Source organism: Centroberyx affinis, unplaced genomic scaffold (assembly GCF_046629955.1).
Source record: "Centroberyx affinis isolate AG114_WGS23_722 - 3 ecotype Tasmania unplaced genomic scaffold, CSIRO-AGI_Caff_v1 ptg000965l_1, whole genome shotgun sequence".
Lineage (NCBI taxonomy): Eukaryota > Metazoa > Chordata > Actinopteri > Beryciformes > Berycidae > Centroberyx > Centroberyx affinis.
The window spans coordinates 103,626-130,338 of record NW_027279536.1 but is presented as its reverse complement, the minus strand read 5'-3'; the positions used below and the strand labels follow the sequence as shown (position 1 = coordinate 130,338).

The 26,713-nt window shown below is 43.2% G+C and overlaps 1 protein-coding gene across 3 annotated transcripts; it reads left to right on the top strand.

Moving 5' to 3' along the window:
- Positions 1-25,370, top strand: btaf1 (BTAF1 RNA polymerase II, B-TFIID transcription factor-associated). 3 transcript variants are annotated; one of them, XM_071522180.1, is made up of 38 exons: positions 1-429; positions 1,727-1,850; positions 2,376-2,490; positions 3,058-3,201; positions 4,178-4,377; positions 5,056-5,180; positions 5,299-5,428; positions 5,653-5,721; positions 6,105-6,194; positions 6,285-6,380; positions 7,148-7,324; positions 7,602-7,742; positions 7,902-8,026; positions 8,845-8,965; positions 9,363-9,467; positions 10,208-10,357; positions 10,897-11,039; positions 11,334-11,508; positions 11,685-11,888; positions 12,818-13,238; positions 13,455-13,639; positions 13,748-13,904; positions 14,397-14,506; positions 15,276-15,477; positions 15,950-16,098; positions 16,752-16,904; positions 17,617-17,738; positions 18,905-19,072; positions 19,297-19,374; positions 19,478-19,607; positions 20,361-20,502; positions 20,648-20,778; positions 21,075-21,197; positions 22,214-22,366; positions 22,566-22,777; positions 23,053-23,212; positions 23,624-23,794; positions 23,936-25,370. In XM_071522180.1, the coding sequence occupies exons 1-38, from the start codon at positions 416-418 to the stop codon at positions 24,080-24,082; spliced, it is 5,562 nt and encodes a 1,853-aa protein (XP_071378281.1). In that variant the 5' UTR covers positions 1-415; the 3' UTR covers positions 24,083-25,370. The 3 variants fall into 3 exon arrangements, with proteins under 3 accessions (XP_071378281.1, XP_071378280.1, XP_071378282.1); XM_071522179.1 differs by having other exon boundaries at positions 5,047-5,180; XM_071522181.1 differs by lacking the exons at positions 1-429; positions 1,727-1,850; positions 4,178-4,377 and having other exon boundaries at positions 2,389-2,490; positions 5,047-5,180.
- Positions 25,371-26,713: the final 1,343 nt, after the last annotated feature.

Genomic DNA, 26,713 nt, shown 5'->3' with positions numbered 1-26,713 from the left:
ATATAAAAACAGTCTTCTGGGTTGCCTTCAGCGTGCAACAAAATAACTGTTTATATCTTATTAGGTTAAAGTATTTATCCGCGAGTAGTTCTGAAGGGTAACTCGAGCTACAGATTGATATGCGTATGGTACTCGGCGATATTTTGTGGGAGAAGATATTGAAGAGACAAGAGGGACAACTTTGAAGCCATGAATTGGTGGTGAACTCTCTTCGATAGACAGAGTTGGGGTGGTGAGAAGCACACAGCCCGGGCCTCTAACAGCTAGCTAGCAGTAGCTGCTAGCTAATGACTTCATCTACTGTTATCTGTCGCGTTGGACCTGTTAAACAGCAAGGTGGAAAAAGTCTCAAATTACTGGTTGCCTTTTGAATGTGGGAACTGAAAGGTCATACCAACACTGACAATATTTGACCATGGCTGTATCGAGGTAAGATTCACTTGCGCTCAGTTGACTTGGATTTATGTATCCGAGTTTGCTTAGCTACCCTGCTAATGCTTGCTAGCTTTTGCTTAGGCAAAGAATGGCATGGCGGTGGCCGACTAGCCAGCTAGCTAACACAATGTAAGGTCCAGTCCCTACTCGTGTCACAGGTTTGCAGGCCACGCACATTTTTAATGGGATCATAGCTCAGTTTTGACTGATGTTCTGTGTAGTTCGTAGTGTCAGTGGAACTTAATTTCACATGTATTACCTTGCCTATCTAAGTCTTTCCAGTCTGCTGCTGGTACTACGCCTGGCAGTATAACAAACGTTAACTATGTTGAGGTTGTTTCATTAAAGACTGCTTGCAAATTCAATAATGTTGGTAGCCAGCTCAGCTAACGATTCACCGAGCAAGCTAACGTTAGTTCTGTGCGAATTTAAATACACCGGTTTGTCAAACTGCAAGTGTTTGAAGTCTTTATTTGATGGCAAAGTAGTGGTAGTCAAATGAACAATACACCGTTTAGCATCTTGCACCGACTCTTAATTGTTTTCAGCTAACGTTACTTTATTTTACTTGTATATAGTGTAAGTTGCTATTTTCCGGTGTGATTGTTTGTTATGACAATTCCACGTGGTCGAAATGGTCCTGTGCTTTGCATAGCAAAGTAGACTCATTTGTAGTTCAGTTTATGGACCAGTTAAAGTATTAGTGGGACCTAGGGTCACGCCCCGTATAGCCTTAATCCACTCTATTTATATTAATAGACTGCTAATGACTTCAGTGAACACCAAGATGGTTAGATAGGTTACCTTGGTACAGTGCTTAATATTTAATGTGCAATAATCCCAGTATATAGTGGCGTTTTTTATGAAAAGTAATGTCTGAAATGGTTTGCCAACATGTTGCTCTGATGGCAGGATTTGCTGTAGTCATCATCATGTATAGTTTGAGATTTTGAAAAACGTAAAGAACCATATGCACAGTCAAGATTAATATTATCTGGTTTCTTGATTGGGTTGATGTCATGGCCTTTTTACATGCCAATCATGTTTATTTTTAAAAGAGGTGTTCTCTCTCTCTCTCTCTCTCTCTCTTTGACAAGGTCTCACCACAGTGTGTGAAGTACATGCCTGTTTGCCACAGTTTGGAAAGTTGCTTTTATTATAGAGCCCTTCATGTTGAAAAGGAATAGAGGAACCAGCATGTTCTTTTGGGCGCCACTGTCTATTGTGCGTGTCCATTTATGTTTCTGTTTACCTTTTTTTTTTTTTTTTTCTCTCTATTTCCTGTCTTTAGACTTGATCGTTTGTTCATCCTGCTTGACACCGGAACAACCCCAGTAACCAGGAAGGCAGCAGCCCAGCAGCTCGGAGATGTGGTCAAACTCCACCCACATGAACTCAATAACCTCCTATCGAAGGTGTGTCTGAAGGCCTCGACCAAACACTCTCCCATGACATCTCCACTCTCCATCTCCACAGATGAAACGCATTGTAGTGCCAGCTCCACTTACTTTCTGTAGTTTTAACTACTGGATGGATGGGTGGAGTGTACTTGGTACACACATGTCCTGCTAATGGGCTCCAATCAAACTACATATTTTTAGATCATTGGTGAATCAAATCTCAGCTTTAACATATTTGGCTGTCTCTGCAGTCTAAAATGATAAAAAAAAAAATAATAACAATGTAATGCTAACTAGCCTATGAGATGAGGCGTATGAGAGATGCTGTCATCTTCAGTGAGTTATCTGTACCCCATAAGCATGATTACCTTGTAGCTCTCACACAACTTATGTCTTGATAAAGGGGAGAAGACCAGTATATGAAAGACCAGGTAATGCTTGGGGACACTTGTTTGTCTTGCTCTTTGTATAGGCTAGACAGATTTGAATGAAGCTGCACTTGCAGTAAATCATGCCTTTTTCTTTTCTGTCAATCAAAAGGTCTTGACCTACCTAAGGAGTCCCAACTGGGACACTCGTATAGCAGCAGGCCAAGCCGTAGAAGCCATTGTGAAGAATATTCCAGAGTGGGATCCGGCACCTAGGCCTAAAGAAGGTGAGCTCTCAGGCCTGTTGATCAAGTCACCTCCATTCAGTTAAATTTGCATGAAATCAAGTTTATGCATGATGCCACATTAAACACTGGTTTTGCATTTAGATGTTCTTGTGAAATAGTCACCAGCTTTGTTTAGCCCCTGAGCATCAGTGTAAAGAACAGGTTCAATGCACACTGGCAAATGTTTACCCTGAGTGTAGTTATAATACAGTGATATCACTCTTGATACTGTTTCACCTAACAATTAGCAGATGTTACAAGGAACTTGAGTGTGTAGGAGTAGGCATCCAGAATTTGAAATGGTTTAACTTAACATTTATTCGCAAGATATCTTAACAAATACCCACATTAGGTGCACAAAATGTTTGAAAGATCATCTATCATTTTGTTGATTGATGGCATGCAAATGTGCTATTCATGTGCGGAATGCAGGCGGTTAGTTGTGAGCTGCTAAAAGATAACAGCTCTCAAGTGTGGCTTGCATTGTGGCTTTCAGATTCATGATGCAGATAAGAGTGATGAGTCTGCAGTTATGCGACTCTTGTCTCTTGTGTTTGTCTCCTGTAGAGTCTTGTGAAGACTTATCTCCGGAGGAATCCTCTTGTGATCGGTTGACTTTCTACCACTTTGACATCTCCCGCCTCCTCAAACATGGGGCCTCTCTGCTGGGATCTGCTGGGGCTGAGTTTGAGCTGCAGGATGATAAATCTGGTACACACAATTTCCTCTACATTAATTTAACTGCAGCACCCTCCCATTGAGACAACACACATCTGGACTTATTGCTCAGCCCACCCCCAAAAACACCTCTTTAACTGCAGCATCCACTAGAATGATATGACTGAATGATTTAATATGCAAGCAAGGCTTGCATATAGCAAGGCTAATCTTTTTGGGACACTGGCCACTGGACAGCTTTGTGTTTCTCTTTGAGCAAATTGTCAGATTTCGAGTTGTTACCTCCTGACATGTCGCTTGAAACTTTGAAAGCACAGAGGTAGTGTGATTTTTGGTGCTAGGCAAACTTGGAGGACATTTGTGGAGATGTTCTCTACTGTTATCCTATGACATAGAATATGTCCATATCAGTAGTCAAATGTAGTAAATCAGTGGGACTTTTGTACCATCGTCCCCTTAGTCGAGGGAGAATCCCCTCTTTACTCTTAACCATAAGTGTCACACAACAGACTGGACCACTTGAACTTTGCACTCTCATTTCCCTCTGTGTGGCTTTGAATGGAATTTGAATAGAGAAAGCTAGCTCATCCTTTTATCTTTTGGGTGTCATTTGAATGTGACCCTCCAGTCTGTTTGTAATTCCCTGCATTCTATTGTGTCCTCCCAGCACTCACTGCCCTATGATCTGATTTCACTTCTTGTTCAAGGTCCCTCGTGTCATTTTAGTTTACTATATTTGGCAAGTTCTAGGTGACTTTCATAGTTATTTGTGATACATTGTATTTATTTTATGGCTGCAGCATCAGACATTCTCGCTTCCCAGTTGCGTTCAGCCCCAGAGTGACACTTCCTTTTTCATGTACACATCTTCAGTACATGGTCTACAAAACACACACAGGTCTTCCTCACACAGCCACAGTGTACTGTGTACAGTACACTGTGGCTCCTCCATCTCCATCTCTCCAAACTATCTAAGGCTTGGCCCTGACTCCCTGTTATTTCCTCTCAGGTGAGGTCGACCCTAAGGAGCGTCTGGCCCGCCAGAGGAAGCTCCTCCAGAGGAAGTTGGGTCTGGACATGGGTGCTGCTATCGGCATGGACACAGAGGAGCTGTTCAATGACGAGGACCTAGACTATACCTGCCAATCCAGTGGGCTCAGAGCCCACGGAGGCAAGGCCACAGCCGGATCCAGCTCCCGCAACCATGTGGTGAGTCGCAACTCTCCAGCTTCTGTGTACTGATTCACTAGACCTTTGAGCATGCACTTTGTGCCCTTTGCCTTACTGAGTTGTTTAGTGAAAGGAGAAGGGGTGAAACTCCTTTAAGCCTGTGTGTACTGCAGTCCAGTACTTGCAGTACATAGTTTGGGCAAATTGCCTCTCTCAGTGCTTGACCAATATCTCAGAATATTGTGTGACTTTCAGAAGGTTATGACTAGCTTATCCCCAGGTGGTTTCAGCTGCAAGCTGTGGTTGTGGATGAACTAGGAAGTCCAAAAATAGGTGCATCCTGAAAATAATCAAAAAGTGTGAGTCTGGACTTGGAAACCTGAGCTGTCACTGCTTCTTTTGGCAGTTGAATGTTGCTGGGTAGGCAGATATTTTGGCTGGGTTCATGGCCTGAATTACCTGGCCAAGTGGAACTAGACTTGACCAAGCCAAGAGGAGGCAGGCTGTGACTTGTCACACTGACAGAGGCTGCTGCTGTGGAGCTATGCAGTGCCTAGTCACAAACGTGACTCACACCATGTTATATTGTTATTCTAGACCTTTTTGCATCACAACAGAATGGCTTGTCTGAACAGGAAATATCTGGGGTGTGTGCCCGATTAGACTTTAAAACTATTAATCAATGCTGCTGTTCTGTTTGTTTTTCAGCCCATGCAGGCTGCTGAGTTGATTGACTCAGAATTCCGGCCAGGCATGAGCAATCGTCAGAAGAATAAGGCTAAGAGGATGGCCAAGCTAGTGGCAAAGCAAAGATCGAGAGACATGGATCCCAATGAAAAAAGGTAAGGTTTCTGCTTAACTATCTCACAAGTGTGTTTTTATTAATTTATTTGGAACGTTTACTCTATTGATAGAATGATTGGCTGGGGAAATGACTGATCAATACTCTCTTCCCTTTAGCAACGACAGTTTTGAGGGTGAACCCGAGGAAAAACGAAGGAAAACCACCAATATAGTCATTGACCAACCGGCAACAGAGCATAAAGTCTTAATCGATAACGTTCCAGATAACTCCAGTCTCTTGGAGGAGGTAAAGAATCAATTAAAAGTCATTCAACAGTTTGACTGTATTAAGTCATTGATGTCAAGTGCTGAACCCTTTTTAAATTGGTATAAATAACAGAAGTGCATCTGAAACAATGTAGACATGATCTTTACCATGCTTCTATGCTTGGTGTTTGAATGAATAAATTTCACAATGGAAACAGTGCCAGTGTTGTCTGATGTACTGATGTCTCTCTGCTTTGTCTTCAGTCCCACGAATGGCCTCTGGAGAGCTTCTGTGAGGAGCTCTGCAATGACCTCTTCAACCCTTCATGGGAGGTAAAGCCAAAGCATTTGTGGATTACTTTACATTCAGTTTTAGCTGATAGTACACAGTTGAAGATGTGTACTATCCAGGTAGATCCTGGGCTGAATTAAGTCGCATCAACACGACGGAGTAAAGTCTGCACACAAGGAACTTCATTCTTACACTTTTTATAGATGGCTCATACACTTATTTCTTTTATATTTTTTCATTACATTCAACTATTTGGCAACCAATTGAGTGAAACCAAATTCATACTAGGGAAAATGGCAGCAGAGTGGCTTATTTGTTGATTGAAAACAAAGGATAATCACTTCAAAATGAGTTGCTAGGTATACTGTATCTCCTAGTGAATAACATGAGTTATGCCCAGATTACAGAATCTAATTGTTTACAGGTTCGTCATGGTGCAGGCACAGGTCTTAGAGAAATCCTCAAGTCCCATGGTGCTGGGGGCGGGAAGCTGGTGGGATACACTGCAGAACAGGTATATCCCATCCTTTTGGAGTTTGCAATTTTTTTTGGTCAGCATTAAACATGAGACTAACTGCGTCTGACTTTCTGGTTTGGGGCTAAGATGTCGCGGCAGCATCAGGAGTGGCTGGAGGACCTGGTCATCCGACTGCTCTGCGTCTTCGCTTTGGACCGCTTTGGAGACTTTGTATCTGACGAGGTGGGTCTCCCACTCATCCCATTACCACATTTGATGGAAATTCAGAAAGCACAGGGTGTTTTTAAAATGAAAGTGGAGAAATGACAGTTTGAAGGCCTTTTCTCTGTAAAAGATTTGTACTAATAATTGTGTGTTGAATATGAATATTGTGTGTTGAATATGATATTCTTCTTAATGGACATCCTGATGGCTCCCAATAGCTCTCAGGCCACTGGTATTTTTCTGTCTTGCTTGAAACATTCAGTGGTTCACCATCTTCTTAAGAAACCTCTTGACCCTTTGTCCCCTGTGAACTGTAGGCCCATCTCCAAGCTACCCTTTTTATCCAACATTTTAGGAAACATTGTCTCATCCCAGCTGGTATCCTTTGAGGCAAAATAATACTCTCGAGATATGTAGATTTTTAGTGGGTTAGCGAGCTAACTTTGGTTTAACCCTGGCTTTTCTGTCTTACAACGGTGGCTCGGCACCATGTGAAGGTCATCATAGTAACCTATGCGGCACAGCTAACCTGCTTCGGAGCAGGTTAAGTTCAGGATATCGGAACAGAACGTATAGAAGGCCCGCCTCCTCACCAATCAGCTGTCTGGAAAAACAGGCTTTTTATACATTCTGATAACTTGGTTGGAATGAAAACCTGCGTGATTTCAGCCCTCCATGGCACATGGTTGCTTATCCCTATATGTTAAGAACTATATTTAACACTCAATGCCACATTTATTTTTTCTATCTTTTGTCTTTATTCCATATCTTCCTCCCTTCGCCAGGTGGTGGCTCCTGTCAGGGAGACATGTGCCCAGACGCTGGGCGTGGCCATTCGCCACATGACCGAAAGCAGTGTTTCCATGACAGTGGACGTCCTGCTGAAGCTGCTAACAGAGGATCAGTGGGAGGTCCGCCATGGAGGCTTGCTGGGGATCAAGTATGCCCTGGCTGTCCGACAGGTACCACCTGTTCTTTGTGTATGTCTCTGTGTCTTCTGCTTTTAATTAAGTGTAGCAGGGTTCTACAGCGCTACAATCTGCGTACCATATGGCCTTGAATATAAATTTTGGGGGGGGGAGCACATGTGCAACTTGAGATTCACAGTAGGAATATATGGTACAGTCTGGAGCATATGCGGTCCTCATGGAGAAATGTCACTGTAGGGGGCATTCTTTCTTCTCTCTCCTCCATCCTTCTATGCTTATTGTCTTCATCTGTCTCTTCTTTCTGTCTCAGGACCTGATCTCTGTTTTGCTGCCCCGGGTGCTCCCTGCCATCACAGAGGGCCTACAGGATCTAGATGATGATGTCAGGGCCGTGGCGGCAGCAGCCCTCATCCCTGTAGTGGAAGGCTTGGTACAGCTACTGCCCAATAAGGTTAGAAAGGCACTAGTAATGTCTTTTACAATTAATGTATTCTCATTAAGTTTCATGTTTAGGGTGATGTAGACTGTCACCTATAAGCAGTTATGTTGCACGTTGTCCTTATTTTGGGACTCTTACTAAGTTGTCAAGTTCTCTGTGTGTGCTTCTCAGATACCCTTCATAGTGAACACACTATGGGACGCTCTCTTGGAGCTGGACGACCTCACAGCCTCCACCAACAGCATCATGACCCTGCTGTCCTCACTGCTCACCTACCCCCAGGTCCGACAGTGCAGGTCAGTCTCAATGAAGTCTACAGAAACACGTTGCTACCTCAGCGGATGATAATTGCTTGTTTCGTTTTAGATGTCAGACTGTAGAACTAGGCAGTATGTTGCTATTTATTATAACAGATGCGTATTGATGGTAGTGCCCCAAAATCAGTATCGGGGTCCATAATAAATGGATACGCATGTGTCCTCCAAGTAACAACGCTACCAGTCTCTCTTAATGTGTTACCCTGTTACATGTAGCACCTTTAAATGGTATCACAATTAATTTAACAATGATATACTGACGTTTACAAATGCTGCTATTACCGCAAAGAAATGAGACCATTGTTCAGACAATTGGTCGATTCTGTCTCACGCCAATGGTATTGCTCATGTTTCTCAAAATGAAGATCACATTTCTCATAAACCCTGTTCTTTCTGGTCGCAAAGAGGATCTTTGATCAAAGGTTCTTTCTCTGGCTTTACTGAAGAAGATAATAATGGTGGAAGTGATCTTTCAATTGGCCTTTCACGTTTCACCCTCTACCGTTGCGCAAAACTCTGTAAGTTTTAGCTCTGTGTCGGAAGAACAGCGGCCCTCGTCCTGGTTTTGTGCCGTAGAGCAATCCAGTAGATTTCCTGCCAAATTGAATCCAGTGGTACACAATTTACATTGCAGTGTAGAGGCTGGTAAATGCCAACATTCTTGTCAGCGATGGTCTTTTTTTGGTTGCCGTAGCTATACTAATGTCTCAAAAATAGAAGAAGATAAAAGATTTGTGTCTTGCATAGCCCTTCCTATATCTGTGTATCTATTGAGCACACTCTTTTGTCCACTCTAGCATGCAGCAGTCATTAACAGTCCTGGTCCCTCGGGTTTGGCCGTTCTTGAGACACACTATATCATCAGTAAGACGGGCAGCACTAGAAACCCTTTTCACACTGCTATCCAAAGCCGACCAGGTAAAATTGCATAATAACAGAGGAAATTGATGTTTATGTAACTTATGTAACGTATGGCACTAACGTATGGTCTTGGGTGATATAGCCAAAAGATCACACTTTCAGCATTACACTTTAAGTACACATTCAAAGACATGAAGCAAGTTTCTCCACCCAGGTTGATCAGTCTTTATACTGTCCATAAGAAAATCAGTAGTAATATCAAATGGATCTGTCTTTATCAGGATTCATTTCCACAATTTTTAACAAGAGCACAAACATATGCTCATTTATAGTATTATACTTTATAATACTTTTGGGGGTGGATTTGAGTTTTCAACTCTTGGATATCTGATAAGGCACTGCTATGTGTTTTGTTTTGTGTTTATTTTTTATTTATTTAATGTTTTTTTCCTAGAGCTGTGCGCTGTGGCTCAACCCTATTCTGCAAGATATGCTCCGGCACATCTTTCAGTCCTGCATACTGGAGAGCAATCAGGAAATCCTTGACCTCATCCAAAAGGTTTGTTGTGTGACACGCACTCCAATGCTGTCTGAGGAGTGCAATTACTTCTTTTGCAGAAGTACAGAATATTGGAATTGTCTCTTCCCTCTAGTAGCTGATTATGAAAAGCTACCAATGGCTGGTCCTGCAGGGGTTAATCATAATATTGACTTAGCAAGATTTATAGAAAATGCATGGCAACTAAGACAGAGAACATTGTATCCAACATAGGTCATTTCTGTCATGGAAATTGAATGTTTATGAAGTGTTCTCTTTTTGAATTTGTGGAACTGTATATTATGATGTGTCATGTGGCCATCCTGACTGTTGTTGTTGTCTAGTGTCTTGTAAGCCCATATGGGCTGGGCACCATAAATGGTGCAGGACACTCAAATAAACATATCAATCAATCAATCAAAATAGATAATAAAAAGTAAAAAGTGGCAGTGCGCACAACTCCAAATCTTAAACAATGTATCGGGTGCACGGTAGTAGCAAGGATCAAAACAAACGAAACACCGGCACTCACAGAAAAGTAATCTTCTAATTTGTTATGGGCAAGAAACAATCGCGTTTCAGCTAGAAGCCATCATGAGCGTAATAATAGATAATAAAACGACACGGGAATCTCTACCATTTCCACTATTACTGTTTATGTACTTTGATAATTTACATTGTTCAATGCTCAATCACATACATAACCTCTTACATGTCTTATTGGATTTTGCATAGTGTTAATGTGTATGCCCTGTGTGTAGGTGTGGATGGCGCTGCTGCGTCAGGCGCCCCAGCAGTACGTGGTAGCAGCCAGCTGTCCGTGGATGGGCGCCTGGCTCTGTCTTATGATGCAGGCCTCCCACATTCCCATAGACCTCAACATGCTGCTGGAAGTCAAGGCCCGCTCCAAGGTAATGCACTGTATCCATATAGAAGTTAGACTTGATTGGTTGTTCCACTCTCAACTGTTATCTTTTATTTATGTGTATATGGATATGTCTGTAAATGTAAACTGATGTTTCATTTTAAAGAAGAGTATTCCAGTTACATTGCAGCAGAGTGTGAAATATCAAGAGGGATTTATGAGGATAATGATGCAATGTGGCAAGGGGTAAATGAAAAGCGGGAGCTTTTCATGGCAGCTAGCTTGGTAGCAATTTTAGCCACAGAGATAGCTACTATCATTACATTTGAAATTAAACAAACATTTGAATGCTCTGCAGCACCTGCTCCTTGGCCAAAGTGCCCAGGGTATACTTTGAATACTCAATAGTGCTCTCTGAGTTTATCAAACAGTTCACTTTGGACGCAGAGTGCACCCTGATACTCAGAGTGGCAATTTGCAAACACACCCTATGTCATAGGGCTCCTGTATCATATCATGTTGTGGCTAAATATTGTGTTGATGGTTTGAGGGTAGATGCTAATGCCATTCGATTTGATGTGACAGGATAAGGCAGGCGCCAAGGCCCGTCTAGGGACCAATCAGGTGAAGGAGACAGTCCAGGAGTATTTAGCAGGAGCAGACACGGTGACAGACGACCCAATGACAAGGGACTATGTGGTGGTTCGTGCTCGTCTCATGGCCGCCAAGTAAGTTGTCATTTATTTCTATTGCCATGTAAGATTTCTGAACTCAGGGCACTAGCTGGCAACATAATCTATGTCTGCATGATCCAAGTCTCCCTTTGTCTGCTATGCTATGTATTCTTATGACTGCTACTGTTTGTGATTGTTTCTTCTGTCAAATCAAGCATCATTTTCTCTCAAGAAATGAAGAAATTGCCTTGCATGATGTTAAACTGTTTACAGGCAGTGCTAACAGTGAGCCATGTAGTAATGTTGAGTCTCCTAACAGTGTTGCCCCCTTATCTCCCCGTTATGCAGATTGCTGGGGGCTCTGTGTAGGTGTATCTGTGACCCTCAACTCAATGCGGCATCTCAGGAGATCCGACCAGCTGAGTCTTTGGGCCAGCTGCTGCTCTTCCACCTCAACTCTAAGTCTGCCCTACAGCGCATAGCTGTGGCCCTGGTGCTTTGCGAGTGGGCTACACTGCAGAAGGTGAAAATTTAACAATGCAGGGCACTATGTTTGTTTTTATTGGAGAATCGTGGTTGAATTTTGAGGATTTAGTAGCTGTTGAACGTGGGACTCAAAATGATCATAAAAATGTCAGGGTTTGAGAGGCCAAAGGCTTCTCTCTTCATCCTTGCACTTTTGCGGTCTCTCCCTATCAGGAGTGCCAGGTGGTGTCAACCATGGTGCAGCCTCGTCTTTTGGCCATTCTGTCAGAACAGCTGTACTACGACGAGATCGCCATCCCCTTCACACGCATGCAAAACGAGTGCAAGCAGCTCATCGCCTTGCTGGCTGATGCCAACATAGACCTTGGAGACCGACTCAACTGTAGCGTTTTCACCATTGACCAAGCCAACGAACTGGTAAGACACAGACGCACACACTCACACACATTTACTCCATCAGATAAAACAGAAATCTCTCCCACCACTTACTGGAATCCAAAGATTTAGGCTATTGCAACTTGACTGTGCAGACATGGTTCAGTGGTATTCCAGTTACTGTTACTCATATTACATCTGGCGCTATTAAATGTTTAGCTTCAGGCAGTGTTGCTATCTATAACCTCATACAGCTCATCAAGAAGGTATGAGGATGGAACAGGGTCACTATTGTGCCTTTATTTTGGATGCTCAGTATTTTGTAGTGCTTTGTGATGTAGACTTCGTAGGGTATGTCTTTGTACCTGTGTGCCACAGTCTTGAGAGTGTGATCAAGCCATGTTGGAAGAGGTGACCCCTTCGTGCTGAGATGTCAGCCGGAGTTTCATTTGCTTGCCTAACAGCTGTACTGTAGTCCTGTCTGAGACAGAATGAATTGGAAAAAGGCTTGTAATAATGAAAATGGGGCCTAAAATTTACATTAGTCACCAGCTAAATGCTAGCAATGCACTAGTCACCACTTGCCACTGTGGCTGGTTGTCCAAAAGGTTAGTTTCATGCCTTGACACACTCATGGACTTGCTGTGTGTGTATAAGAGTTCTTTAGAAGTTTGTTTGTATGATATTAGGAAGCACTCAGAGCTATTTTTGTGACATAAATCAGCTGAAATTAATTTCTCTACATACAATCCACATATTTGAATGCACCAGTTTCACCAGTGGTTTTTTTCTTTTGTTTGTTCCCTCTCTGGGTCTGTTCGTTTCCTGAATTGACAGCATTGGTAATGGCATTGTACCCAGCTGATTCACTCTGCTTTTAGAGGTTAATGGATATTGCACTCTATTACAGAGTGCGCTCCTGTTGCAATCACTGGGACATCACTCACACTCTCTCCCCATTTGTTCCCTAGGTAACCACCATCTTCACAGAGTCAACAGCGGGTCTGAATGTGAAGTCTAAACCGTGGCAGGCGCTGGACAGTAAACGACAACAGGCCCAGGCTACAGTGATGGAGACCAGCACAGAATGGCAGCAGCTCCATCTGCGTGTTCACATGTTCACAGCCTGTGCCGTGATCAACCTGCAAGTGCTTCCCGACAAACTCAATCCACTGGTCAGGCCTCTGATGGAGGCCGTCAAGCGGGAGGAAAACACCCTGGTCCAGGGTTATGCGGCTTCTTTCATAGCCAAGCTGTTGCAGCAGTGTGCTGGACGCTCACCCTGCCCCAACCCCAAGATCATCAAAAACCTCTGTGCCTCGGCCTGCGTGGACCCTACGGTCACCCCTTCCTCTGCTTGCCCTGTACCCCCGACACAGGAAATCGCTAAAGGTCAGGGTTGTTGAAGCTTGGACATATTTTTATGCATTTCATTCACCATATAACCTGTTAGTAGCCAAGATTCCATATTGGTGTTCCATTGGCATTTTAGGCATTTAGTCTTTACCAGAATGACTGATATAAGCTCAAATAATAAAAAGCTCAACAGCCAAGACAAATTGCCCACTGCTGACCATATTTACTTCCCCTTATTTCTCATACTGTTAGCCGGTGGGTCAGAGAAAGACTGTATGCAGCACATGGTCAACAAAACTCGAGGCATCATCACCCTGTACCGCCACCAGAGGGCAGCATTTGCCATCACCAGTAAGAGGGGCCCAGCCCCCAAAACCCCCAAAACCCCCACCACAGAGCTTCCCCCTGGCAGCACCATCAACACTGATAATGATGAGGTACGGACAGTTTGAGAGTAACAGAGCATTACTCATTACCAACACTTGGCTCATTCAAGGGCAACAATATGCATTCATCTTTTTTTCCTTTGCTTGGTTCTTTTTCAGAGCAAGAAGCCATGTCTCGTTCAGAGACGAGGGGCAGAGTTCTCACTGACGACCATCGCCAGGCACTTTGGTCCAGAGCTCACCAGGACTCTGCTCTATCTGTGGGAGAACATGGTGGGACCGCTGAGGACAGTGGTGGATGCAAACCAAGGCATTGGTACATTGATTGAGTTGATACTCCTGTTGTTGACTAATGTTCAGTCTTGGACAGCACACGTTGATAATGTCAAATTCATATGCTTGTCAATAATTTATCAGAGCCATCATAGCACCCACAATCACCACTTAAATTATCCTTAGAGGCATGTTATGTGAGGGGAAAAATGTCAGGTAAATGTTTGACTAGCATTGCTGTTTCCAAAAGTTTCCTGGCATTAGGTACTTTGGTTTCAGACCCATCTGGTCTTTCATTAGAGTATTCTTACTGGCATTAAAAATATCTTAAATTGACAAAACTTGCAGATATCCAGCAGTAGTCTTGGGATCATAGCCCCCAAAACATCTACTTGTGTTCATATCCTGGCTGCAAGGACTGAAGTATCTATAATGAATCTTGGAAACGTCCCATTAATGTTTCCGCTGTGTATGTAGTCTGTATTCTGTGAGACTGTGTCCCATTGAACCGTTTAATGTCTCCTGTTTGTTCTAGATGTGCAGGTCCAACTGGAGAGGGGAGATGCAGCAGCCCAGGAACTGGTCAACTCTCTACAAGTGCTGGAGGTCACGGCAGGGGCAATGGCTCCCGAACTCAAACCTTTGGTAAGATTACTGAACCACCAAGACCCCTCTCCAATCATATTACACCTTTAAGCGAGCCACTACGTATAGTGATGCGCTTCTATGTGTTGGATTTGGTGTATGTTGTCATTTTTGGGTAGCGAAGTTGCCCAGCAGCACGACCAGCAGCGTGACCAATCAGAGCCCATATTGCCACTGCAGGTCTCTCTCCACTTTGAGTGGTAGAAGAATCAAGAGAGTGACTGAGCCTACTTTTAAGTCATTCTGGTCTTTGGTGGTCCCAGTTTGAACAGTTCATTTCCTTGTCTTAACGACCATTCAGATTCTAGAGTCTAAGTGCAGAGGTTGGTTGCTTCACCTCAGTCGGAACGGGTGAAGCAACATTGCGACTCTAAATTAAAGGGCAAGTAATATTTAGTACCTGAAAGCTGACATGTATGCTATTCATAAGTAGGAAGCTGGTATCTACCACCTTTTCCCATAAATCATGAATGCAGCATAAGCTCCCTTTTTAAAGTAGTAATGCATGATTTTCTCCACCAGTCACAAGCCTCTTCAAAATGAGGTCCAAGTGTTTACCAAGGGAATTGGAGGGGGAGCATTCCTGTGTCTGTTTCAACTGGAAGGAATCTATGATTACTTCCATTTGTGCCTGCAAACCAGTGATTAACTTGCAAAGCATGTTTGATAACCCTTTAATTGTTGCTGAGAGCGCCGGGACTTGGACTATTCCATGTCTTGAATGACCCTTTATTGAACATGTCTCCCTTCTCTCTTTTGTGTACTCTAGCTGCTGGAGCACCTACCCCATCTGTTCACCTGCCTGCAGCACCCGTACACAGCGGTGCGTCACATGGCGGCACGCTGCGTGGGCGTGCTCAGTAAGATAGCCACGCTGGAGACCATGAACCAGTTCCTTGAGCGTGTGCTGCCCTGGTTAGCAGCTATCGAAGACTGCACCAAGCAGGAGGGCTCCATCGAGGCCATGGCCTGTATCCTTCACATACACTCGCACACTGTCAGATATCTTCAGCTATGTGTAGGATGCACACATACTGTTTCAGCTGCTCATCATGAGTCATTACCTAAAAGCTGGCACAGTATAAATGCATTTGACATCAGATTTGCATTAGTGCTATAGATGCTTTTGGCCCCCAGGTCAGATTGTGTAATACACTTGCTGCAGTTCTTTTAGCTACTACGCTAATACAGTTCTTTTAAATATTAATGTGCCAACAAAAATCAGCACTCGTACAGTACTTATGTGACGCTTAGCAACTATGTTGTTTAGCTACTGTTCAAGACTATATTACTTGGTGAAAGAATGGCATTCAACTATTACTGATTAGAAGATTTTTTTTGTATGGAACATTTGCATTCTTTTTAATTACACTGTTGTTATCACTGCATGGTTGGTTGTGTGTTGGTTGTAGCTGGTACTATCCTTGACACACAGCTCACCAGGTGTCATGGAGCAGCTGGATGTGGACATTGTCCCCTACATTGTGCTGTTGGTGGTGCCGGTGCTGGGCCGCATGAGTGACCCCAGTGACAGCATTCGTTTCATGGCCACACAGTGCTTTGCTACTCTCATCCGCCTGCTGCCCCTAGAGGTAGGACCACACAATACTCCACAGAGCACCACAACCATAGAGCGAGTAATGGAAATGATGGGTGGGAACTATACAAAAAGGTTAGCACAAATAGCAACTGATGAGCTAATTTTGATAATTACAGTGATGATTACTGTGATGTTGTGGCCAAACATAACTGTACGGAGACAATTTGAGCCTACACCCATTGGAAAATGACAAAGTGTTGTTGAAGTCATTTGTACATGCTCATTATTTTCAGTAGTAGAGATCTGTGGCTTTTCTGGCTTCATGTGTCCGACCTTATTACCCAATCCTGTTCACATGATTTCCAGTCTTTGCTTTATACTGTCCACTGCAGTGGCTGCCCACATCCTTTTGTCCATCGTCCACCAAAGGGCATTAAATTCTTACGTCTCCAATGATTGAGAAAGATTTCATTTTTGTGGTCACTGATTGATGTCAATTCTGATGTCTCAGTCAACAGTCACTGTTGGCTGTTCATTTGTTCACCTCCATCCTGAAGATTAAGAGAAAATAATGAATCCCAGCAACCTTGCATGGCAATGTCACTGACATCATAATGGTTTCATCCATTGCTTCAAATCAGAGCTTTTGGCTTTACTCCTGAAGATGACCTTCAGAGATCAATTTTTATTTCTCTTCTCTACCAGGCAGGTATACCAGACCCTCCAGCCATGTCTGCTGAACTGATTCGCCAGAAGGCCCGAGAGCGCCACTTCCTGGAGCAACTGCTAGACGGCAGGAAGTTGGAGAACTACAAGATCCCTGTGCCCATTAAGGCCGAGCTCAGGAAGTACCAGCAGGTAGGGCTTTGTGGGTGTGTGTGTATGTTCAGGGTCCACTGCCTCTCCGTGATACTTCCTCCAGGAGCAGATGAAAGATGCCTCCCCTGTGTTTTAACAGATTAAACAACTCTGGGAACAATTCAGCACTTTGTGCCTCAGCCGCCTCTTCATCTTGAGTCTCATCGTTTCTCTGCCAGCTTCAGAAACAGGTTTTTGCTTTTAAATGCTGCAGGGAAGCAGAGTAGAAAGAGCGTGGGGATGCTGACAACAAATGGCTTTCTTGACAGAGCAAATTTAAAGCAGAGGAATGGATGTGGGGTCTGTGTGCTGGTTGCTCCTAGAAATGGTGGCTGCTGGCAGCTATGCTGAGCCAACCATCTATCTCTCTAATGGAGCTGTGCAGCTATCCGGTTAAAATGCTGCTACTGTTGCTTTTGGTCAACACACTGCTGCCAGGTCCTCAGCCTCTAACCAGCCTACTCTACCTTGACAGATGGGGTGTTTAATGACTACTTTTACCATATCATTTCTGTAGCAGATTCATCATTTACTATGTACTTGTCAAATTGCTCCTGATTAAACCTAATCAGTATTCCTCAACTGCTAGATCTCTTTCTCCTCTTAATTACGGGGCATGATGACCACATCAAACCATGACATTCACACTAAAGCTGCAGAAATAATTTGCATTAATATTTTCAGTGTCATTAATCTCTCTCTCCTTTTCCAGGATGGAGTAAATTGGCTGTCCTTCCTGAACAAGTACAAGCTACACGGGATCCTGTGTGACGACATGGGCCTGGGCAAGACCCTGCAGTCCATCTGCATTCTGGCTGGGGACCACTACCTCAGGTACCAGGCCGCAGCGGCACTCTCATTATCGTTATCGTCGTGTTTGACTTTCAACTCTACAACGTCAGCACACTGACTCACCTCCTCTGTCATTTGATGAGTTATTATATTACACCATTCAGAAGTATCATAACTCATTTGGCTGGCCCTCCAGTCCCTCCAGTGCCTCCAGTGCACCGTTACATCTGTGTGACTTGAAAACAACATCTATAGTGAACAATTAAGAAAAGATAAAAGATGTGTAGAAATGTATTAATCCATTGAATCCGTTATTTGTGTATGCACTCCTTTTGCTGCAACAGTGGGAGGGAGATGAAGGAATTAACCCTGACCAGAAGCAGGGTTGGCCGCAGCTATGCAGGTTTATGTAATAGTGTGGAACTTAGTCCAAATTCTGCTGCAGTGTGACAAGGGGCTAAATCAGCCCTGGGGGATAGCCCTGGGGCAAGTCTAAATCTAAGGTTCAGTGTAATCCTGGTACAAGAATAATGGTTTGAAAAGCACTAGCAATTTAGACTCAGTTCTACCCACATACACATCCTAAGAGACACAAGCATGGGGCCTCCTGGAATTCATCAGGGAACATTCATCAAGGTTCCCTGATGAAGACCAGGAGGCCGCAACATGTTGGTTCAGTGTTTTTAATATTCCTAGCCATTAAACCAATAAATGCTTTTTAACTTTTGGAAAGAGACAGAGTGCCTTGGACTATATTTTTTTGGATTCCCTTTGATTACCTTTTTTATGCATATTCTGTGGATTTTTCCCAGTTTTTGTTGTCCTTAAAAAAAAAAAAAAAAAGTTTCTTTTCAAGCAAACAGATGCAAGTCTCACTGCTCTTGAGCAAAGAGGAAAAAGTAGGGCAGGGCTACATTCAAAAATATGAATTTGATTACAAATGTTAAGCCAATTACCTTAAAGGTTATCTTGTATAACACGGTGCTCCTCCATTTCTGATGGAAAAAGGGGGCCGCCACACACTGTGCTGCGACAGCGAGTAGATGATCAAGCAGGGTTGAACACTTGATAAGCAGTGGTTTGAGTGTTCGATCTGATGTCTTTCTTATCCCTATTATACCCTATTTTTATTGTGTCCTTTGTTTTCTTTTAAGTGAACTATAAATTCGCTTGACTTAACTTTGTTAATGTTTGCATTGTCTTTGCAGGGCACAGGAGTATGCCAAGACCAAGGCAGCAGACAGCAGCCCCCTGCCCTCCCTGGTAGTGTGTCCTCCCACCCTGACAGGCCATTGGGTGGACGAGGTGAGCAAGTTCTGCACCAAAGAGTACCTCAACCCGCTGCACTACACCGGGCCGCCTACAGAACGAGTTCGGTAAGACTTGGTCAGGGTTTCTAATGAAAGCCTGTTAATGTATGGAAAATGAATGATTGTTTCCTCATCTTAGAAGTTTTAGACTGGCAAATATAGAGAAGTAAGAGTTTTTAAATGCAAAATATGTTGACTTCTTCAATTGCTATTACACAAACACACTTTCTTTCATTCACATCATCATCCTGACAGCATTCATGGAGCTAAATGAACATGTACTTTTCCAGGTTGCAACACCAAGTGAAAAAGCACAATCTTATAGTAGCCTCTTATGATGTTGTGCGAAATGACATCGACTTTTTTCGGTGAGTATGTGTTCATTCATAATCTCTACTGTTTTTTTTGTGTTTGAGGGATATGTGCCCTGGTGTTGCAAGTTATATGGATTTTCCTTTTCTCATTTTTCAGAAATATAAAATTCAATTACTGTATCCTTGATGAGGGCCACGTTATTAAGAACGGGAAGACCAAACTCTCCAAAGCCATCAAGCAGTTGGCTGCCAATTTCCGAGTCATCTTGTCTGGAACGCCCATTCAGGTAAGCTGCCATGTTGGATCACAAAACAACCGTTCAAGCAATTCAACTGTTCAACATTCCTCATTCATGTTAACTAATTAACAGCATGAATAATCTAATAAATGTATGATATGATGTGCCAAATCTGCAGCAGGGCCTATAGGGAATTGCTGCCTGTGCTGGTATTTTGTATTTGATTCATATCCAAATGCTACGATAAACAATTTCACACCTTCATCCTTCCAAACCTGCAGTTCTCTACCAGGTTCATATGCTTTGTTCATATGCAGACTGCAATTGGATTTTCTCCCAGAATAGAAAGGTAGTAGTAATATTACATTGGATCAGCTGTTTATGAGAAAATCACACTCCCTCTTTCAGTTTCAGTCAGCCTTTGGCAGGTTAGGTTACCTTGTCAAACTGAGGTGTTTGTGAGGTGACTTCCTTTGGCATGAGAGATACTTAATTGTATTAACAGATCATTAGGCTGCATATAAACATGGTTACTGTATTGGGCTCCAATCTCTTTCATCGACTGCTTCATCTGCTGTGTGGGTACATTTGTTACATTGGCTTAATGCTGTTGTGAAACAATATAAAGAAGAATTATAATTGTATGCCCCTGCAACATCAATGGTGATTTTATGGTCATAATAATTTGGTCGATACTTACTCTTGGTATTGATTTGGTGTGCCAGCACATCTCCATGTTCAGTTTGCTGTGCTGTAGGTAACACTTCTTTTTCTCCCCCTCCTTCTTGTGCCCACCCTCAGAACAACGTCCTGGAGCTGTGGTCTCTGTTTGACTTCCTCATGCCTGGCTTCCTCGGTACAGAGCGCCAGTTCGCTGCTCGTTACGGCAAACCCATCCTGGCCAGCCGCGATGCCAAGAGTTCCTCACGGGAACAGGAGGCTGGTATGGCGGCTCTCGCAGTCAACCCTTAATAAACACTTCAATTAGTCTGGCTGGGGATGGAATTTTCAGGATTAAGCCTACCTTTCCTACTCTAGTGTTCCTAATCTGTTAAGATCTGGATATTATCCATGTCCCCTCTCTCTAGGTGTCTTGGCAATGGAGGCCCTACATCGGCAGGTATTACCCTTCCTCCTGAGGAGGATGAAGGAGGACGTCCTCCAGGACCTCCCTCCTAAAATCATTCAGGACTACTACTGCAACCTCAGTCCTCTACAGGTACTGGATGGTCACTACAAACCATCTAATAGATAATAGTAGTGACCACAGACATACAAAGTTCTACTTTAGTACTTTAGCCTTTTCTGTCTACTTCTATCCATTAGAAGTAGCTCTGGATAAGAGGGTCAGCTAAAGGCCTAAAGTATAAATGCAATACACTGTAAATGGGATTTATCACAAAGCTTATGTAAGCGATTTGGTGGCCATTTTCCACAGGTACTAAAACTGTGAAAAAGTAGTTGGCACTTGCTTGCCTTCAGTGTAACAATCTGTTATCCTCTCTCTACCTGCAGGTTCAGCTGTATGAGGACTTTGCCAAGTCTCGAGCCAAGGTCAGTGTGGAGGACACCATCTCTACAGCCTCCGCACAGGAGGAGGAGAAACCCAAACTGAAGGCTACAGGCCACGTCTTCCAGGTACACCAAGGGTTCATGTATCATTTGAAGAGCTTTATTACAATATGAGAGATCCACCATTTTATAGATATGATGCCTACAAGTAAAAGTAAGTTGCTTACTCACTCTGGAACATTTCTGAAGTTTTGTTACAAATTGGTAACATTTTAGAGAATGCATTTGAGTTTCAATTAAAATGGGGAGCAGCTGACATCAGATACATTTTGTTTTCCTAAATGGATATAAAGTGCTTTGGAATGAAACCATCAATTGTTAACCCTTATGAAAAAGACACATTTATATCTTTATATCTTTTACAAAGGCTTATTTATATGAATATGTAGTGATTAGTGATGCGCGGATCGGCTCTGACGCCATCCGAATCCGCATGTACGCATTAATCATCCACCCACCACCCACCCGAACAAAATATTTTCTACGATTTATAGACCCGCACCCGCCCCGCACCCACATGGACATTTCACTCCACCTCTATAGTGCCTTTTAAATTATGTCAAGCAGCGTGAGCTTAGAGAGGCTGCTTTCAGTAATTAAACCATTTCCATGGTGAACTGGGCCTTTGCAATACAGTTTCATATTTATGCTGTGGTCCCGTTTCTCTCTTGTATAATAGAAATAATTGTTATTAGTTATTACACAGCGTCTCTCTTAATGGGGAGACGCACTTATCGTTTCTGCTGCGGTGGGATCGCTGCAGGTATTTGATGAACTCAAAAAAGATTTTTTTTTTTATGTGCACCCGATCACACATTACCATTATTTCTCAGTGGGATATGTAAACGTGATGATATGGTAACATATTACACTGAAGTAGGCTGGTTTTAAATAAATAAACAATATTTATATAAATTTTCCTCATTAATGATGTATTATTTCACCCACCCGCAACCCATCTGTTATTAATCAGAATGTTCATTTTTATGACCCGATTGGCGGATTAACTGCAGTGCCCGCGGATATAACTGCATTCCGCACATCACTAGTGGTGATGTATGATTGCATATATATTCCTCCAGGCTCTGCAGTACCTGAGGAAGCTGTGTAACCATCCGGGCCTGGTCTTGACCGCACAGCACCCAGAATACAAACGCATCACCGAGCAGCTGGCAGCACAAAACACCAGCCTGCGGGACATCCAGCATGCACCCAAACTCTCTGCACTCAAACAGGTAAAACTGCTACAAAGTCTGTCTGTTAACTGTGGTGATACCAGTGCTAACTGCATCACTGTCATACCCAAAGAACCCATAATCACAGTAAAATTCAGGAACTCTCCATTCCACCCCCCCTTCCCCCACCCTCTACAACTAAATTCGTCAATCTTTACACAGTCTAAAATTGTTGTGACATGTGGTTTGTGTTCTGTAGTTGCTGTTGGACTGTGGCCTGGGTGGCAGTGGGGCGTCGGAAGGTGGCACCGAGGCAGTGGTGGCCCAGCACCGTGTGCTGATCTTCTGCCAGCTGAAGAGCATGCTGGACATCGTGGAGCATGACCTGCTGAAGCCCAAACTGCCCACTGTCACCTACCTGAGACTGGATGGTAGCGTGCAGGCTGGCCTGCGCCACTCCATAGTTTCCAGGTCAGTGGGTTGAGTTTTAATTAGGTTGACTTCATTTCCAAAGGAAGGAATTAATATAGGATTCAGCCCTCTTTATAGTGCTGTCTGTTACTGTGAATTGACAAACGTTTTGGGTTCTTTTTGACCGTATAAAGCTGCCACTGGATTATAATCAAGACAACTTGCATGATGGAACGCCTTCACAAACCCGTCCTCCATTTTTGCCATATATGCAACCCCAACTTACTGCCTCTTTTATCTCAAGTTGTCTCATCTTTCTTTTCTCTGTGCCTCAGGTTTAACAATGACCCATCCATTGATGTGCTACTCCTCACCACCCATGTTGGCGGTCTGGGTCTCAACCTGACAGGCGCAGACACCGTGGTGTTTGTGGAGCATGATTGGAATCCAATGAGGGACTTGCAGGCCATGGATCGTGCCCACAGGATAGGACAGGTATCTTAAGTTGATACAAACGGCTTATGTCAGAATTCAGGACACATTTTGCAATGTATTTGCTATGTCATGACCAACACTGTTGAATGTAGGCAGTCTGGACCATGCCCCAGGCTGAGTATCCCCATAACATTTGGATCCTCTTTTGCTTTGTTAGATTACAATTGAATATAGATGATATCGAATCCAAGATGCTTTTGGAGCTCCCAGAATAGGATGTGACAATACCCCAGCGTTTCCCTGATACATTATTTAACACGGCCTGTGAAACCGCGTCCGGATCATTTTACACCAACAGTCTCCTTTTTGAAACCAGTGCAAGTGAAATTAAATTGGCAGGGTGGCCCACCTTAACTATTCAATACATCTAAAACATTCTGTTACATTACATTCTCTGCTCGCGTTCTGCAGAAACGGGTGGTGAACGTGTACAGGCTGATCACGCGAGGCACGCTGGAGGAGAAGATCATGGGCCTGCAGAAATTCAAGATGAGCATCGCCAACACGATCATCAGCCAAGAGAACGCCAGCCTGCAGAGCATGGGCACCGACCAGCTCCTCAACCTCTTCACTCTGGATAAGGTTAGAGGTTTCACACTAACTACATTCTACATTTCAGTTTCATTATGGATTTTTCTAGGAACCCCAATTTAAAGTCTATATACCTGTGCAACATACAGCATGTTCGGCTGACCGTTTCTCTGTTGCAAATGTCCGTTTCAGGATGAAAAGTGTGACAAGGGGGAGGCGTCGTCGGCCTCAGGGAAGGCGTCTATGAAGTCCGTGTTGGACGGCCTGGGAGAGTTATGGGACCAGCAGCAGTACGACACGGAGTACAACCTGGACAGCTTTATGCACTCGCTGCAGTAGCACCGTGTGATGCTGCAGTCGCACCCCCACACAACAACCTCCCATCATCCCGACCTGGTCAGAGCCCAAGGTGACCCCCCCCCCCACTAATCAAACTGTGGCGATTATCTGTCCCTGGCCCAAGCCCCCATACACATACACACACACCTTGGATAATAACCGTTAAGATAACTATAAAAAGTTTTTCGCCATCAGTCAATAGTTAGTGTTCCCAAATCAATAACTATAAACACAGACAAAACAAAAACTACACCTATATTTTTATTGCTCTCAAAGCGATATCTATGCTGTAGCAACGATGAAGCATTTTCAGCCAATGAAAATTCAGTTCTGTTCTTTGCAACAACATTGTGAACGTTGTCAGATATCCCACATTTTCTTGTTGAACCAATTTTTCTGCAAGTGACATTTGCAAAGTTGCTAATGGAATGACGTCCCCACCTGTGACAAGCGTCTCCATTTTTGGTTTACACCTCAAAGTAATTAATCTATTTTGGTTACATTAATAGAATAATGTTACTATAGTCTCTCCAGCATACACATTGTATCTTATAGTTATCCTTTCTAGTTATAGTTCCAGGTGCTAGCTTTACAACCCACCGCCCCCCCTCCCATGCCGTATTACAACAGTGTACAGTGTTAACCGCTTCAGACGTGATTACTGCCCCGCCCATCCCTCACACCTACCCCCCCCCCCTACACACACACACACAGTCTTAAAAGCACTCCTATACCCAACCACGCCTGTCAACACTTCTGTGACTTGTGGATACAAAACATGTTTTTGTATGACAAAGGGAAAGAGGGGAGGGGTGATGAGCTTCCTAGAGAAAACCACACGTCACCACAGCGCTCTAGCTTTTTATAGCAGGCTACGTGACTGTGCTATGCTGTGGCTGGGGTGAGCTTGTTTGGGAGTCATATGTACTAGACTCGCTATTGACTCGACGACTCCCATCCTGCAGATGGCGCTAGTCTGCACACACCCCTGCAGAGCACATTCACATGACTTTTGGCCATGGAAAGAGGTTTGGTTTTTTTCACAGGAGGAGAAATGGGAGAATCTGTGTTGTGTACAGCTCCTCCGAACATGGTGGAAAAATGACTGAAAAGCACTGCACTGAAGCAGCATTACAGGGACTGAATCTTGGGGCCAAGCTGAAACTGGTACCTGAGACTTGTCATAAAAGTATTTTAAAAAATAATACAGACTTGTAAATATTTCTGTAATTGCTGCTTTTTGTTTAAGATGGTGGAATTGTAATAAATTCTACAGACCTTTGAAGTACGCAGTGTTTTTTCTTTTGTCTGTATGTATGTTGTCTGTATGCTTGAAGGTCTTTTACAGTGTCCTGGCAGAGTGTGGCTACAGCCAGTAGAGGGTGTGCTTGCACATTGAGATACAAGACTTGAATGAACCTAAAATAGTAGACACTTATCAGTCTGATTTGGCAGAAGTAGACCGTATTCCCAAGCACCACTCACCACTTTTTATAGTGACAGAAAAAGCAAAGTGAACACATTTGACAGTATCTTAAGGACATGTCTGTTTCAGAATGAAAACGGTGTATCCTCTGATGTGCTGTAGAATAACCTGCTGAAAGATGGATGCATCAATGTGTCAGTATAAGGAGAATAAGTTGCCAAGGGCATAATGCAAGTTAGTAGGTCAGCTCTTTTCCAAGCTTTGATGCATATCACAATTTTGCATAGCACATTATTACATTGTCTTTGCCATAGGCGAGGTTTAAACTTACATGCATGTAATTTTGCACCGTTTTGGAACTAGTGACGTATCAGAGTAGTTTATAGACATAGGTGACTATTTTGGAGACGGGTTCCATTGTTAAGGTGACACTCATGCTTTCTCGTAGGCTTCTCTTAAGCAGAGCAGAGAGGGATGAGAGAGAGAGAGAGAGACGGGAGGAGGAGGAGGCCATGCAAAAGACCACAAGGTTTCACAGCGTCATACAACTACGTTTAATAAGATTTGCTTATTAGTACAGAAAAAGGAAAAATTAAGGTGGGAACTACAAACTCTGAAGCAGTAGTAAGCATTAGCGTTGAGCTCCATGTTTTCAAATCACAGTTATACTGCAAAAAAGTTCAGACAAGCATAGGTCCAAGTCAACAATCTCAAAAGCCTCGCCAAAGATAGAACCAGTATTTCAAGTCAGGAATAAAAACCTAGAAAATAAAAGCACAGATGCCTTGGTAAAAAAAGAAAAAAAAAAAGTACATTTCAAAAGTAGTGGGTTGTTTGTGAAAAAAATACCAAGCACATTACCAATCTTTTTTTTTTTTCATCTATTTTTGAGATCACAACATGACGAGACCTACAGTGTTTACCTACCCAGAGAACGCCCATGAAGCAGAAGTGAATATACAGTTTACTATCCAAGTCTAGTGTTACATGAAATACATACGTATATCTATAGAGAGGAATATATAAAATGGCTGCCATCATCCAAATCATGATCATCTCCTTTGTTTTTTTTGTGTGTTTTTTTTTTTACCAGTCATCCCTTTCAGTTGCACATACAGTTGTTTTATTGTCAGGGTAGAAATTGTTTGCCAGGTGAAAGAGAAATAAAAAAAGAAAAGGCTAGTAAATACTTGGTGGTATGGCGT

Bases quoted from the DNA above. Each gene is read 5' to 3' on its own strand.
- btaf1 (XM_071522179.1), top strand. The intron at 19,608-20,360 runs GTAAGCTGCCAT...GCCCACCCTCAG, and splicing joins TGTCTGGAACGCCCATTCAG to AACAACGTCCTGGAGCTGTG. The intron at 22,778-23,052 runs GTCAGTGGGTTG...TCTGTGCCTCAG, and splicing joins CGCCACTCCATAGTTTCCAG to GTTTAACAATGACCCATCCA.